Source organism: Topomyia yanbarensis, chromosome 1 (genome assembly GCF_030247195.1).
Source record: "Topomyia yanbarensis strain Yona2022 chromosome 1, ASM3024719v1, whole genome shotgun sequence".
In the NCBI taxonomy this organism is placed as follows: domain Eukaryota; kingdom Metazoa; phylum Arthropoda; class Insecta; order Diptera; family Culicidae; genus Topomyia; species Topomyia yanbarensis.
The window spans coordinates 44,664,130-44,677,531 of record NC_080670.1 but is presented as its reverse complement, the minus strand read 5'-3'; the positions used below and the strand labels follow the sequence as shown (position 1 = coordinate 44,677,531).

At 36.9% G+C, this 13,402-nt stretch overlaps 1 protein-coding gene across 1 annotated transcript in view; it reads right to left on the bottom strand.

Moving 5' to 3' along the window:
- Positions 1–12,678, bottom strand: part of LOC131677486 (lysM and putative peptidoglycan-binding domain-containing protein 1) — a 34,283-nt gene extending 21,605 nt beyond the window's left edge. The window contains exon 1 of the mRNA XM_058957321.1: positions 12,282–12,678. Coding sequence (XP_058813304.1) covers positions 12,282–12,344 — 63 coding nt within the window. The 5' untranslated portion in view covers positions 12,345–12,678. The remainder of the gene's footprint in view (positions 1–12,281) is intronic.
- Between the last annotated feature and the right edge of the window lie 724 nt (positions 12,679–13,402).

The following is a 13,402-nucleotide window of genomic DNA, read 5'->3' as shown; positions in this document are numbered from 1 at the left end:
TCGATCCGACAATTTTCGCAGAACACTAGCTCCACCTTTTATTCACGGTCCCAAACACTCAATTACTGGTGGGTTTCCCCTCAGGTTTGGGAATAATTTTCACTAATGGTCTATCCCCCATATGCTTGTTCATATGTCAGTGGCGCCATAATTTCAAATGTGGCCACAGTCCCAACTGTAAATATATTTAAAATGACCGTTAAAGCGGGCGAAGCTTTGTTTTTGAGTGTTATGTCTGTTGGTCTGTGCGTATACTTCCTAAAATCGTTGACCGCTGCAGGATTGTGAACTTCTTTTCATGCTATATGACATGTAAAATGCTAAACAAAACTATCCACATTATATTTGTCATAAAATGGGCTTGTTTAGTAGGCAATTTGCTGTTATAATGAAAATGTTGATAAAAGTCGTCAAACATTTTGAAAGGACATATATTTAAAAGAATTGAAAAACATATGTAATTTTTTCATCTCCCTGTCGCGTTGTATGGGGGGGGGATTAGTAAGATGCTACGTCATTTACAAGGGGGAGGTTAGAATTTTGTGACCAAATGCTACGAGGGGGGAGGGAGGGGTCGAAAATCGCCAGAAAAAAGCTACGTCATTTGTGTACGGCCCCTAACATGGAAATTGAACTTAAAAATTGACTTGGAATCGTTAACATTTTAAGGTATGGATGCACATGCACAAATTGAACATACCGACTGCTTTATCATCTCTGTTACTATATATCTTCAATATTTGTCACATCACCTGGGTCGGTATCTCGACCAGCACTTATCTTGCTTGATTTGACTTCACCAAATAAGCTCTTGGCTATCAGAAAGCGTCCAGTTCAAACACCTTTTTCGTCACAGCACGGGTTAGAGAGGACGATGTCCCGCTGTTCATTGGTGATAATTTGTAGAGCTAATCGCTATAAACAATTTTTTATATAGAGGTTTGTAGGGACAATAAATTGAATTGAGATGCAAGGAAAAAATTTGACGCTACATTTTACCATGGAAACTCTAGATTCATTCACTTACTTTGTGAAATCTGAACATTTTTTATTCAATTTGACATCTGCGTTGTAAATATTTTGACTTTATACTGACCAAATTTATTCCTTGTTTGTTTCAATTGTGTATTATGAAACCTAGTACCTATAATTCAGTGAAAATTGCATTAATAACAAACAAAATTTATATATTTGAGTGAACGAAAATTGGATTGGAAAGAGCTCAATTCAAATGGGGAAATTACAGCGAGGGGCACAACTAAATTAGACTGAATTAACAACAGATCGCATACAGATTTGATTAAAGTTGACCTACTCGTGATCACCGCAAGCACCTTCCGAAAAAGAGGGTTTCGGCGAAAGGACTGTAACTTCGCTAACTCTCAATGTTCATTCATAAACCAATGCTTGTGTGTCATTGAAAAATATACTATCAGAAAACTATAATTTTGATGTAATAAAATGATTGCAGAATACGGTCATAAAAATCCAAACTTTGCTCAATTTTCCCGTACAAAAAGGTATGTAACCCTCTTAAGAGTTATTTGAGAATTATTTGTAAATAGTTAAAATGATTTTTATAGAATCATATTTGAGTACAAAAATAATTTTTCGATTTTCGGCCATGCTGAAAATGTTTGAGTACATACATCCATAGTGCTCCTTTCAAGCATTTTTTTTGTCGCAAGAAAGTTTCCAGGAGTGCTTCCAATATGGTTTGATTTAAGTATTTAGCCGAAACTTTCAGGATAGCTAGACCAATGATTTGATTCGTTCCAAGCAATGATAGATTTAATGTAATTTCTCAATGCTGTCCTAATTGAAACTACGTTTTGTAAATCGAGATCGTGATTTAGGTTGTTCTCGATACACTCAAATTAGTTTGGTGATAATTAACCACAACTAATATGTTTGGAATTTGCTATATGAGCAAGTCATGGATATGATGACAGTTCGGGGCAAAAACATAATGAGTAATGTGGCAAATTACAAATGTTAGTTTGATCCGTTAAAACCAAATTAACTGTAGACAGGTGTATCACAGACAAAAAAAACATGTTCCCAACAGAGCTTAAAAAATTGACATCTCTGGGTGAACTTGAAAGAAAAACGAAATTCAATTCATGTCTGCCGCGATGAATGAAATATTTGGTGTGTTTCCCTCGTCATTCGTTCTCCCGACACAGCGCATTGAGGTTCGCACATGTTCGGTTTCAGAAGCAAATTGAATTTTGTTTCTATGCTAGCTCTCAGAGAAATTAAAAAGCAAAACTGCACCCGATAAATCTAATAGGCAGTTCACTTATGCTTGAAACCTTCAAATTGTCCCCAAAACAATAAAAGATCGCTTTGATTGGTAAAGGAATTTATATTTCCTCTGCATACAAGCATTCAATTCTGCATGAAAATTCAGTCAGTTGGAAAGTTAACGCCTGTTGATTCTGAATGTCGGTTTTATTAAATACAAGCAGGAATGGGTAATTGATTTCAGTAGTACTGGTTCCCTAGCAACCAAAAGTTCGGATAATACTTAAAAAACGAACTTTAAAGTTCATCTAAAGTTCTTAGGAAACTTCCAAACAGCTTAAACTTTAATGGAACTTCAAAGGCGCTTAGGCCGCTATTAGAACACGAAACGTATCGGAACGAAAAGTTTATGCTGTAAGAGAAATCGACGGAATTCACGACGAGGTAACTCTTGGTAGCAATCATAATATTATGGTTTGGGTTGCGAAACCCAAACATTGCATCCGAAGATTACACCTAATAAGATTCTCTGAAAATCTCGACATAAAGTTTGTAAACTATCGTAGATTAAATGTATGGAGAAAAACATCAGTTTCATATTTTTTATATCAAAGTAGTGTTGTTGGTACTTGTTGGTTGAGATCGTTTCTAAAAGTGACATAGGCTATTGTGATCACCCTTGCGGGGAAAAAAGGTACCCTCTAAAAATTAAATATAATAGCTCTGGTGACATAACCTAGACTTGAAATAAACCCACTGTACGATTACTTAAAAACTACAACTCTATTGGGCATTCCGTGATATTTGTATTTAAACAATTTCAATTCAACTGACACTGAGTCTTAATGAACTATGACTATAACTATAACTACATAATTAACCTAAAGTGGCAACAAACGGTTCCGAAACTGTGCAGAACTAATGACGAAGTCGAAGATGTCGGTAAAATCGTTGAAGATCGGGAACATTATATTCAGCCAGAAGAAGCTTAGATATGAAGGTCTTTTAAGGTATGTAGTCCTAATAATCGACAACGGTCTTCATATGGTGGCAAGTTCAGCGGATCATTCCAAGGCAATTGACGTAACGCATATCGTATGAATTTGCGCTGGACGGCTTCAATTCGGCTCCAAGTTGCATGGTAGGGGCACCAGACGACGTTCGCGAATTCCAACTGTGAGCACACTATTGAACAGTATAACGCTTTGAAACATAAAGGATCCCGGAATTCATTGGATATTTTGAACATGAAACCTAGTAGACGATTAGCTTTGTCAATGATCGCTGAGAAGTGATAGGTGTACGTTACCCTTTCATCTAGAATGACGCCCAAATATTTTAGATCTGTGTAGATCGTGTCCACCTGCACCGAGGAAAAACCGTGCTGACAAGTGCTAATGTATTGTCGGCAAGCTGAGAACAGTGCCTCGTTGATGAGCGATTCGAAAACCTTCGACTCGACTCGCAATGGTATAACTTCCACGATAGTTTCCGATATTGCATTTGTCACCTTTTTTGTACACCGGAAGCATCACCGAACACTTCCATTCATTAGGAAATTGCTGTTGAAGTGACATATTGAAAAAATGTGCCAGTGGGATCGCTAAAATATCGGAACATTTTTTCAGAATAGCACTTAGTCCTGGAGCAAACGACGATTTAGTTTTCCGAATTGCAAAGAGAACCGATTGTTCTGAAATTGTAAATACATCCATGTCCACAGCATCAACGGGAACACAACGAACCGCATTTTCGAGCTCGATAACAGATGGCACATCAGTGGTGAAAACACCCGAGAAGTAACTGGCAAATAGTAAGCATTTTGCCGCAGTCGTGGTCGCTAGTTCGTCATTGCAAACCATCTTAGATGGGAGACCAGCTTCTTTTCTTTTCGTGTTAACGAAAGACCAAAAGCCTTTCAGATTTGTTGTTGCGGTTCACATATCGTTTGTAGAGCAGTTTATTGTAACTGCGATACTCATTACTGGCTATTGCAAAGAAGCGATTGAGAAAAGGACATCGTCGATTTGTGTACGCACGAAGAGCTTTGGCACGAGTACGTTTTAGATTCCGAAGCATGGCGTTAGACCATGGAGGCTTCCTAGGAGGTTGGCATTTAGGCACGGATGTTTCAACACAGTCAAGCAGTAGTCCCATTAAGGATATTCATTACAATGCATTAGAAGAGAGTCAATTACGGTTTTAAACAGAACATTTTAATTTAAAATTTTTCCTTTTTGCTTATCATACCGAAAGGAAACATAAGAAATGGTTTTAAAATCATGGCGGACAATGACAGCCAACTGAAGCTTTTTAATTGCATTAGTAATGCCAATATTAGGCTTTCAAATTTGACATTTGCGCGCTGGTGCTATATGATAGCATTAGTACTGCAGAAACGAGCTGTCAATCTTTGCATAGTAATAGTACTATATTTCGCCTTTTCTGGTATAATACCAGCATTATATAAGTATTTAGGGCTTCACGGCTCCTAAAGACAGCTTTATATGTGGATCTAAAGCAGATATTAGGCTATGTTATAATGCTTATTGGTTACTTGGATATGTTATATGTATGTCAACTGTATAATCTATGTATGCCTAGGGGCAGATCTCTTGTGATGCATTTTTAAAAATCAGCGAAATTAAATGCATTTATTTCCATCAAAATAGAAATTCATAATGTATTTTGCGTTACTTGCAATGTTTTTGCGTCGCGTGCAAAGTTGTTTGCGTTGCGTGTAAGACGTCAAACCCCCACAGAAAAACTAGCCCTACATTTAACAAAATGTCGAACAAAGTGGATCAGCGTAGGACGTTTGTTAAACAAACTTTTCTGCGAGGGAGTGCAAAGCTGATGCAAAAATGGAAATTAAATGCATTTTTTCTAATTTGATGCAAATTTGTTATACATTCTTAGAGTGATCTGCCCCTAGATGTATGCACACACATAAGTTATATGTGCGTATTGTTTTAGAATCGGGTTTTAAGTGACTTATAGTTATGAAATGTGAATGTAAGATGAATATTTCTTGTAAATACACACATTAGATTTATGTGCCAGCAAATAGTGTCTATATGACACCGTTAATTGCAAAAATCTATGCGTAAAATCAATAGGCATAACGTTTGCTTTTTAATCAGTGTAGAAAAGAAGTTTGACATTCGAAAAAGATGATAACTACAGTCGACTTTGCAAAACATCACAGTGAAAAATAACACATCTACAAAATTTTAGCAAAACGTTAGTATGTGACATTTCGACTTAAGAATAAATTAACATGTAAAGAGTTATTATCTTTTTCTATTATTTGTAGATGATAAAGAGTCAATGCTATGCTTGTATTTGGCATCATAAACTCAGTTTGTTTACATTTGTTAGATATGACGTTTCGAATAAAAGGTATAACAAAATAGACCCGAGAATAGTAAATTACTTCTGTTTGAGCGCATCAAAACCTCGAATCGAATGCCCCAATTTTCGCACTACCATTTGATTTAATGTGTTGAACAAAGATGACAGATGCTGTTCTTTTATCTATTTCTTTAGGTCTCTTCCCATGTACTCAAAGTTTCGTGATTGTTTTGAATTTATTTTAAAAGCAAATTGCAAAAAATGGATTAGCTATGAATTGCAATACGAGTTTTAGTTAAATATAACAATGATATCAGACAAATCAAATTGATTACTCATCCCGACTTCTGTTCTTCTTCTAGTAACTTTTTCACTGGACTAAGCTGCAGTTACCAATTCTATTAGCTGTGTTTAATTATCACCAAGCTAATTGGAATTAGTCGAGAGCAGCTTAAATCACGATCTTGATTCACAAAACACAGTCCATATTGAGGCAGCATTACGAAATTTGGATATCTTTATGCTTGCTTGCAATGTCATTGTTGGTCATTGTTCAATATTAAATATTTCCTCAATATATTCTTTTTTTTTTTTTTTTTTTTTTTACTTCGTTTATTTGACACGGCTCATAGCGGTAGTTTAACGGAGCCGTGGATCTTTTATATGTTTACAATACATGTAAAAATAAAAATCCAAACTAGAGTTATTGTAGTATTATTGGATCTCACGCGCGCAACTTTTTATTGCGAGCGGAGACCTTCTTTCGCGAGGTCTGTTGGCAAACAGCGTCAGGGGGGTCATTAAATTCTCTCTTGTTTTTCACGTCCCGGTCGAAGCTGGCTTGGTGTCCGGGATCAGATGTTCTCCCCTGCTTCTTGCACTTATTGTTGATCAGTGTAAATCCGTCGTCATTGTTACTATATTCGTTGCCGATGTTGCTTACAGTTGCTTTTGGGGCGCTGGATGCTTCTTTTGTGGTTGTCATTATGGTCTGTGCAACTGCTGCCACAAATTTAGCCACCGTTTGTGGTTCAGGCATTGGTATTGAAAACTCTGTTTTGGGTTGGTTTGCCGTAGATGAGTTGGCAGTAGGTTGAGATGCGTCTTCCTCTGCCTCTTCCGCGCAAGGTTGTCCATGATGAGCTGTCTGATTACAATACTTGCACGTAGAAGTTTGCCCCTCATGGGTGCATAGCGTAGTTTGCATAATTGTAGTTCCGTGAGTTTTGAGTTTTATTGTTAAGTAGGAGGGTATAGGCCTTTCAACCCGCATCCTCACTACAAAAACGCCGTTAGGAGTACCCGGGATAAAGTTTCTCCAAGTATCAGGTGTAACGGATTCTACTTCTCCGTATTGCGACATGCATTTTGCAATTGTCTCAGGAGGGGTACGAGGTGATAGGTCATATAACCTTACATCTATATAATCATTCTCAATATATACGGGAATCTTAATTCCAACGTTGTCACTTTCAACCACGTGTTTTAAGTTGTTCTTCAAAACGAAACGCTCGGCTTGTGCTAACGTGTTGAATGATATTAACACTGCACTGCGAAGATGATGATACTGAAGGTACAACACTTCCGTAAGTCTAAGTTGCATTTTTTCCTTCAGAAGGTATTCCACTTCACTAAAACTCGGTCGTTTTAAACAAAATTTAAAGTCAACGACCGCAGCGTTGGGTCGGAGTAGAGCTTTTTCGTCAACTTTACTCATGATGACAAGAATAATCCGATGTTTCCTTTGTTCTCGAAACAATGTACACTAGATCGAGAGGCCTGTTGTTCACTTGGCTCGATTGTACGTCTGACTGCGGCAGAAGTAGAAAGTAGACTGATCAATATATTCTTCAACCCGTAACTCCGGAACCGAAACTCTGAACAATTAAACGTTCAATGTGAGAAAAATCGACTCCACCATCTGCGAGAAACCGATGTAACTTTATAATGTAGTTTGCCCACCCTAATGAAGTGACCACACCTAGGTTCGTTAGAATAAGTATAATCCACTCGGAAGAAAATTGGGCAGCCAGCAGAAATCCGTCAGTGTTCCGGTAGCTGTCAAAATTATGGCACTGTCAGAATTCAGCTATACTCCTGCGATTTATGTCGGGCAAATTCGCTTGACGGGTTCTATTTTGATAGTCTTTGTTTAATTTTCGCCACATTTGCAACAAACTTCCAAGAAGGATAGTTTTGGCAGATGAAAAATATAAGGATAAACAAATATTATGTTACGGAAGACATGTTTTTATTACAAATATATTTAAAATTTAAAAAATTGAGAAAAATTACAAGAAAACCCCGAAGCGGTACAGAACCGGTCCTGTTGGTGCGTGCCAGACAGAAATCTGGCGGGAAAAACCGTTAATAACCGTTAAGCGAAAAATTCTGCCTGAAACGGTTTGTTGCATTCGAGCCGGCAGGCTGGCAGAGTTCTGCCAGCCAGACCCCCAGAAATTCTGCCAGAAATTTTATTGCACTGCCGGCTATTGGTTCCATAAGTACAACATACCTTATAGATAGTTTGAGCAATTGAAACATTTCTATTAATTATGAACTACCACAATAGGGATCTTTAATTTGGAAAAATTGTATCAGTTTTACATAGGTATTGATAGCGGGAGTCCTTACGAGTACACTCATATCATTCATAAACTTTAATTATTCTTTTCTGATTTTTAAATTTAAAAAATCCAAATAAAATTCATCCAACAAACTGACAGTTGTCCTACTAAATGACGTATCTGCAAATATCTCGTTCGCCTCATTGTTAATCGGGACAGCACCCCACTCAGCATGATCTGGTACTTTTGCTATCCGCTAGCAGCCAGCCATACCCAGTTTCATCTACAAACTATGGTAGATCTGAAAGGGCAACCTATAGGGTCGTGCAAGTCGCATGGGTTTGGATTTGTTATTGTCCTAAAAGGAAACCAACTAAAAATTTTTTTTTTAATAGTTTCGGGCCTAAAAATTGAAATAGGACTGAGATATTAACTCACAGTGCTAATCTGCATCAGAAAATGCCTTAACTCGCATACCCCTAAAGATCCCTATTGTTTGGCTATGGGTAACAGTCTTTCCTACTTAGGTCTATCCCTGTCTCCATCACGATTCTTGTACTATTATTATTATATTACTTGTTAGGTACGTAAGTACGCACTTCTTCGTAATTGGGTCAATCTAATTTTTAGCAGTTGATAATCTGTTGTACAGCATAAAACCTCCGCAACCACAGATTAATCGCGAATGTTTGCGTGAGATGATTCAGAACGGATTCGTCATAGTCATGCTTTCAAAATTTCCCACGGAACACATGTTATTGCCGCAGACATTTGGTTGCCATACTACATACAGTGAACACGTGCTCGTGGGGTATACGAAGGTAGAGACAGAGAGATCAAACCATTCGTTGGTCAAATTGAAGGAAATCTAATGTAAGTTTAATTTATACGATCCGTCTTTTGTTTTTGTCACCGTTATGAAATGTTTCGCGCCGTCTCGATGCATTGTGATACTTTGTGGGGGAAATTCCGGATGAACCCGTTATTCAATCATGCACATTTGTTGACTTTGAACCAATCATAAAACTTTTCACTTTTTATTCTGGTGTGATCTGTGCTTGATCAATGAAGTTTTGTCCGCAATTTCCCCCTGGGAGTGAATTTCGACAGTTGGTTATAGAATAATATTTAATTTTCATCATTGATTTACAGAAAGTTGTGACAGCGACATGAGAAGTATTGCAGTACACAACGTATGCATGGACACATGGAACACAAGTTTATTGCATATGTGCTGTGACGGTGGCCTTCCGCCCCGTTGAGCGAAGCTGACGTATTCCGTTAATCGTTTTGTAGGGGACACTACCCATCAAAATGAAACAGAATTATAAGGGCATGTTCAGGAGCGTTTTATTTTGTATAGGAGTTTCAAAGTAGAACTAGAACTGAAACATTCACATCCCCAGCAAAGCGTTTTGTTTTATAATTTCGAACAGTTTTGTTTCAAAATTTAAATCTGTTTTACGACTCCGTTCTATCTGTTGCTGATTTTAAAACACGTTTAGAGCATGTTCAGGAATGTTTATGTTCTAGTTTCATAATATTGACAGTTCTATAATATAAAACTGAAAATTTTAAAACTAGAACTTGCTGTCCACAGCAGCAGTTTTAGCGTATGTTCTCTTCAGTTTAAAATTCATGTTTCGCCATGACTTCAGCGTTACTGCATTCAAATTTATTTTGCCCTAGTCTATCGGGTCTAAGTGTCTGTGCTGAAAACTTTGCATGTATTTAAAACACAGTTCTAAACATGTTTTAAAATCAGCAACAAATAGAACGGCGTCGTATAACAGTTTTAAATTTTAAAACAAAACTGTTCGAAATTATAGAATGAAACGCTCTGCTGGGGATGTGAATGTTTCAGTTCCAGTTCGACTTTGAAACTCCTATACAAAATAAAACGCTCCTGAACATGCCCTTAGAACTGTGTTTTAAATACATGCAAAAATTTCAGCACAGACACTTATACCCGATAGACAGGGGAAAAATAAATTTGAATGCAGTATCGCTGAAGGAATGGCGAGACATGAATTTTAAACTGAATAGAACATCCGCTAAAACTGCTGGTGGAGACAGCAAGTTCTAGCTTTAAAATTTTCAGTTTTATATAATAGAACTGTCAAAATTATGAATCTACAACAGAAACACTCCTGAACATGCTCTAACAGACTATACTATTTTCGTAATAAGTTGTGTAATAAATCAGTTCTCGTTAGCAGTTTAAAATACAAAAAATTATAACTAATATCATTGGAAAATTTCGTTTTGGTATGTTTTGTTATGAAAATTTAATCGGTTAGGCAGACTTTGGGGGTGAAAAAGCTTTTGATTAAAAAACAATACGTATGTATGTTTAAAATTGCATCCGCTATAGATACATATGAAAAAATTAGACGGATTTTCAAAATTTAAGGTCAATTCAAATTCTTGTTTTGTTTGATAATTTACAAATGTGATTATATCTAGTAATGTTCCAAGGATTAAATTCGAAATTCAGAGAATATATTTTATAATCAAATAATATAAAATAATCTACTATTGTATTAAAATTTCTCAAATACTACAAACACGATGTTTCTTACATAGTAGTGAAGGAATTCATTTATTTCATTTCATAACGTTCAATAATACCAATTGAACACTAAACAATATGAACCAACAAATATGGTACATTGTCAAAAAATGACCCCAGCTCTAGGGGCAGATCACTTGTGCTGCATTTTTAAAAATCAGCGAAATTAAATGCATTTCTTTCCATCAAAATAGAAATTCGTAATACATTTTGCGTTGCGTGCAATGTATGTTGCGTTGCGTGTAAGACGTCAAACCCCTACAAAAAACTAGCCCTACATTCAACAAAACATCGTATCAAATTAGAAAAAATGCATTTAATTTCCATTTTTGCATCAACTTTGCACTCCCTCGCACAAAAGTTTGTTTAACAATCGTCCTACGCTGATCCACTTTGTTCGACGTTTTGTTAAATATAGGGCTTGTTTTTTGTAGGGTTTATACGTCTTACACGCAACGCAAAATACATTGCACGCAACGCAAAATACATTTTGAATTTCTATTTTGATGGAAAGAAATGCATTTAATTTCGCTGATTCTTCAAAATGCATCACAAGTGATCTGGCCCTAGCACCAGCTCCAAAATGTAAAAAGAAAACTGAAACAAAAAGTCGTATATCCAATCCAATTGGAAAAGGGAAATTTTAATTTAATTTTGTAATGAACGAATAACAAACAATTGTAAGTCTATATACATTTAATAGCACAAACAACTACCTTCAACAATTAAAACTAATAATTCAAAATCTACAAAAAATGTTAGTCTTATGCATGTTTAGCTGCAAACCGAGAGAAGCTTCCTCTAAATCATGAAGGAACTAGCAAAAGATGAAAACTCCGGTGATCAGATGATGCTACAGCCTGTTATACGCATCGTCATCGAGGTGCTGCAAGCAGGTGGTTTGAGTATACCGAATTCTCTGTCGTGCCGTATATCGGAGTAACTTTGATCACGGTGGTCACTTTGATCACTGGAAATTTTGGTTTGTAAATCGTTTCAGATGTATTGCATTTTGCTCTGAACTGATGAAAAACTAATTTGCTATGCTTTTTAGCGACATTGTCGGTTTATTATGTTCAAAATGTACATAAAAAAGAACAAAATCAGTTTTGACTATCATATCAGTCGTATGACTGGCTTCACTAGTTTGGATTCATTTTCTAGCTGACCTCAAGTTGGTGTTAGTTACTGATGAGAAGCAATGTTGAATGTTGAATTTTGCATATTGCAAATTGTTTTTCGTCAAGAATAATTCCCAGAAACTTCAAAATGTGATCAAAGCCATCCCAGTTAACGGTACTCACAATCCGGAGAAGCGCTATCTCCATCACTTTGTTTTTTTTTCTTCTAACGCCACAGTCGAAAAAGGAAAAATTTCTTCACTATCATTGCGCATACAAGTTGGCGGTAGTCGAGCAGCAGAGATTTCGTTACCATGGACGGGCTGAGTTCAATATGCATTGAAGGTTTCAGTTAGGAAATTTATGCTAATTGTAAAAGTAATCGTTCGAAACTTGGCGCATGCTGTCCATTTCACTAACCTTGACATAAGATTTCCAATTTTTATACTTCTGTCGAAGATCATTCACCGTATCGAGACTCATTGTTTCTCTGTTTGTAAACCAATCAAATCACTACTATTTTCAATGAATGGTCGATCGCGCAAAACCACAATAGTGTTCACATAAAATTAGTTTTCGTTTCAGCAGACACAATGGATGCGACACATTTTACTACAACACAATGTATCACGCGACGGTGGCTACAGATGATAAGAGTGCACAACAGTCCGTAGTAAGCCGATGGACAATAATAATGCCACTAAACGGTTGTCCGGTTTGTTATCACTCACATACTCGCGATCAACAGCTGTCCGAGAGTGCGCATTTGAATGTTTGATGCGCTCTTGTGTCTCTTAGTCTGTCGTTCGCTCTCCTGCTGCTGTTATCACTCTTTTTCGGGCACACGGATTATCGTGGCGATGCGACCGGCAGTCCACACCTGTAGCCGAAAATTCTTGCTACCGCTGCTGACTTCCAGCTGAGAGCTGCGAATGAGCGTAGGGAAAACGCGATCTTTGTACGATGTCTTGCCTTTCCGATGGAAAATAGAGAACAGTATAGGAGTTGACATGAAAGTTATTGTAATCCACCTAGTGGAGTACTTGTGTCTTTCTCGTTTATGCAAATTAGGTCTACAATGGCTGGTGATATTCAATATAAATTTGAACTTGTCTTCTATTCTTGCATATAGGTGACAAGTGTAATTTGGTAATCAGCAGGTAGGTACTGTCACAGAAATACAGTCGTTATTTGTTGGTTGGACCACCAGCTCTTCAACGAATCTGATTTACTATTAGCGCGTTTACTTAAAATTCCACGCGGCCTTTCCCGATTGAAAGAAACGGTCGCGCTCTATGAAACACCACGCTTACTCGTTCTGTCATAATATAGCGAATTTGCATAAGAATTGATATAATTGGTTAAATGAGTTGAACTAATCAATCAAATTCTGTTTTAAAAATTGTCCTTGCTTTTAATCCAAAATGGGAGGCTTATTACTACCGCTATATTACTTAATTTTAAGTGCAGATAGCAATTACAAGTACTAGTTACACCAAAAACTTACTGGCAACCTTATAGCGGCATATAGGAAGCAGTTG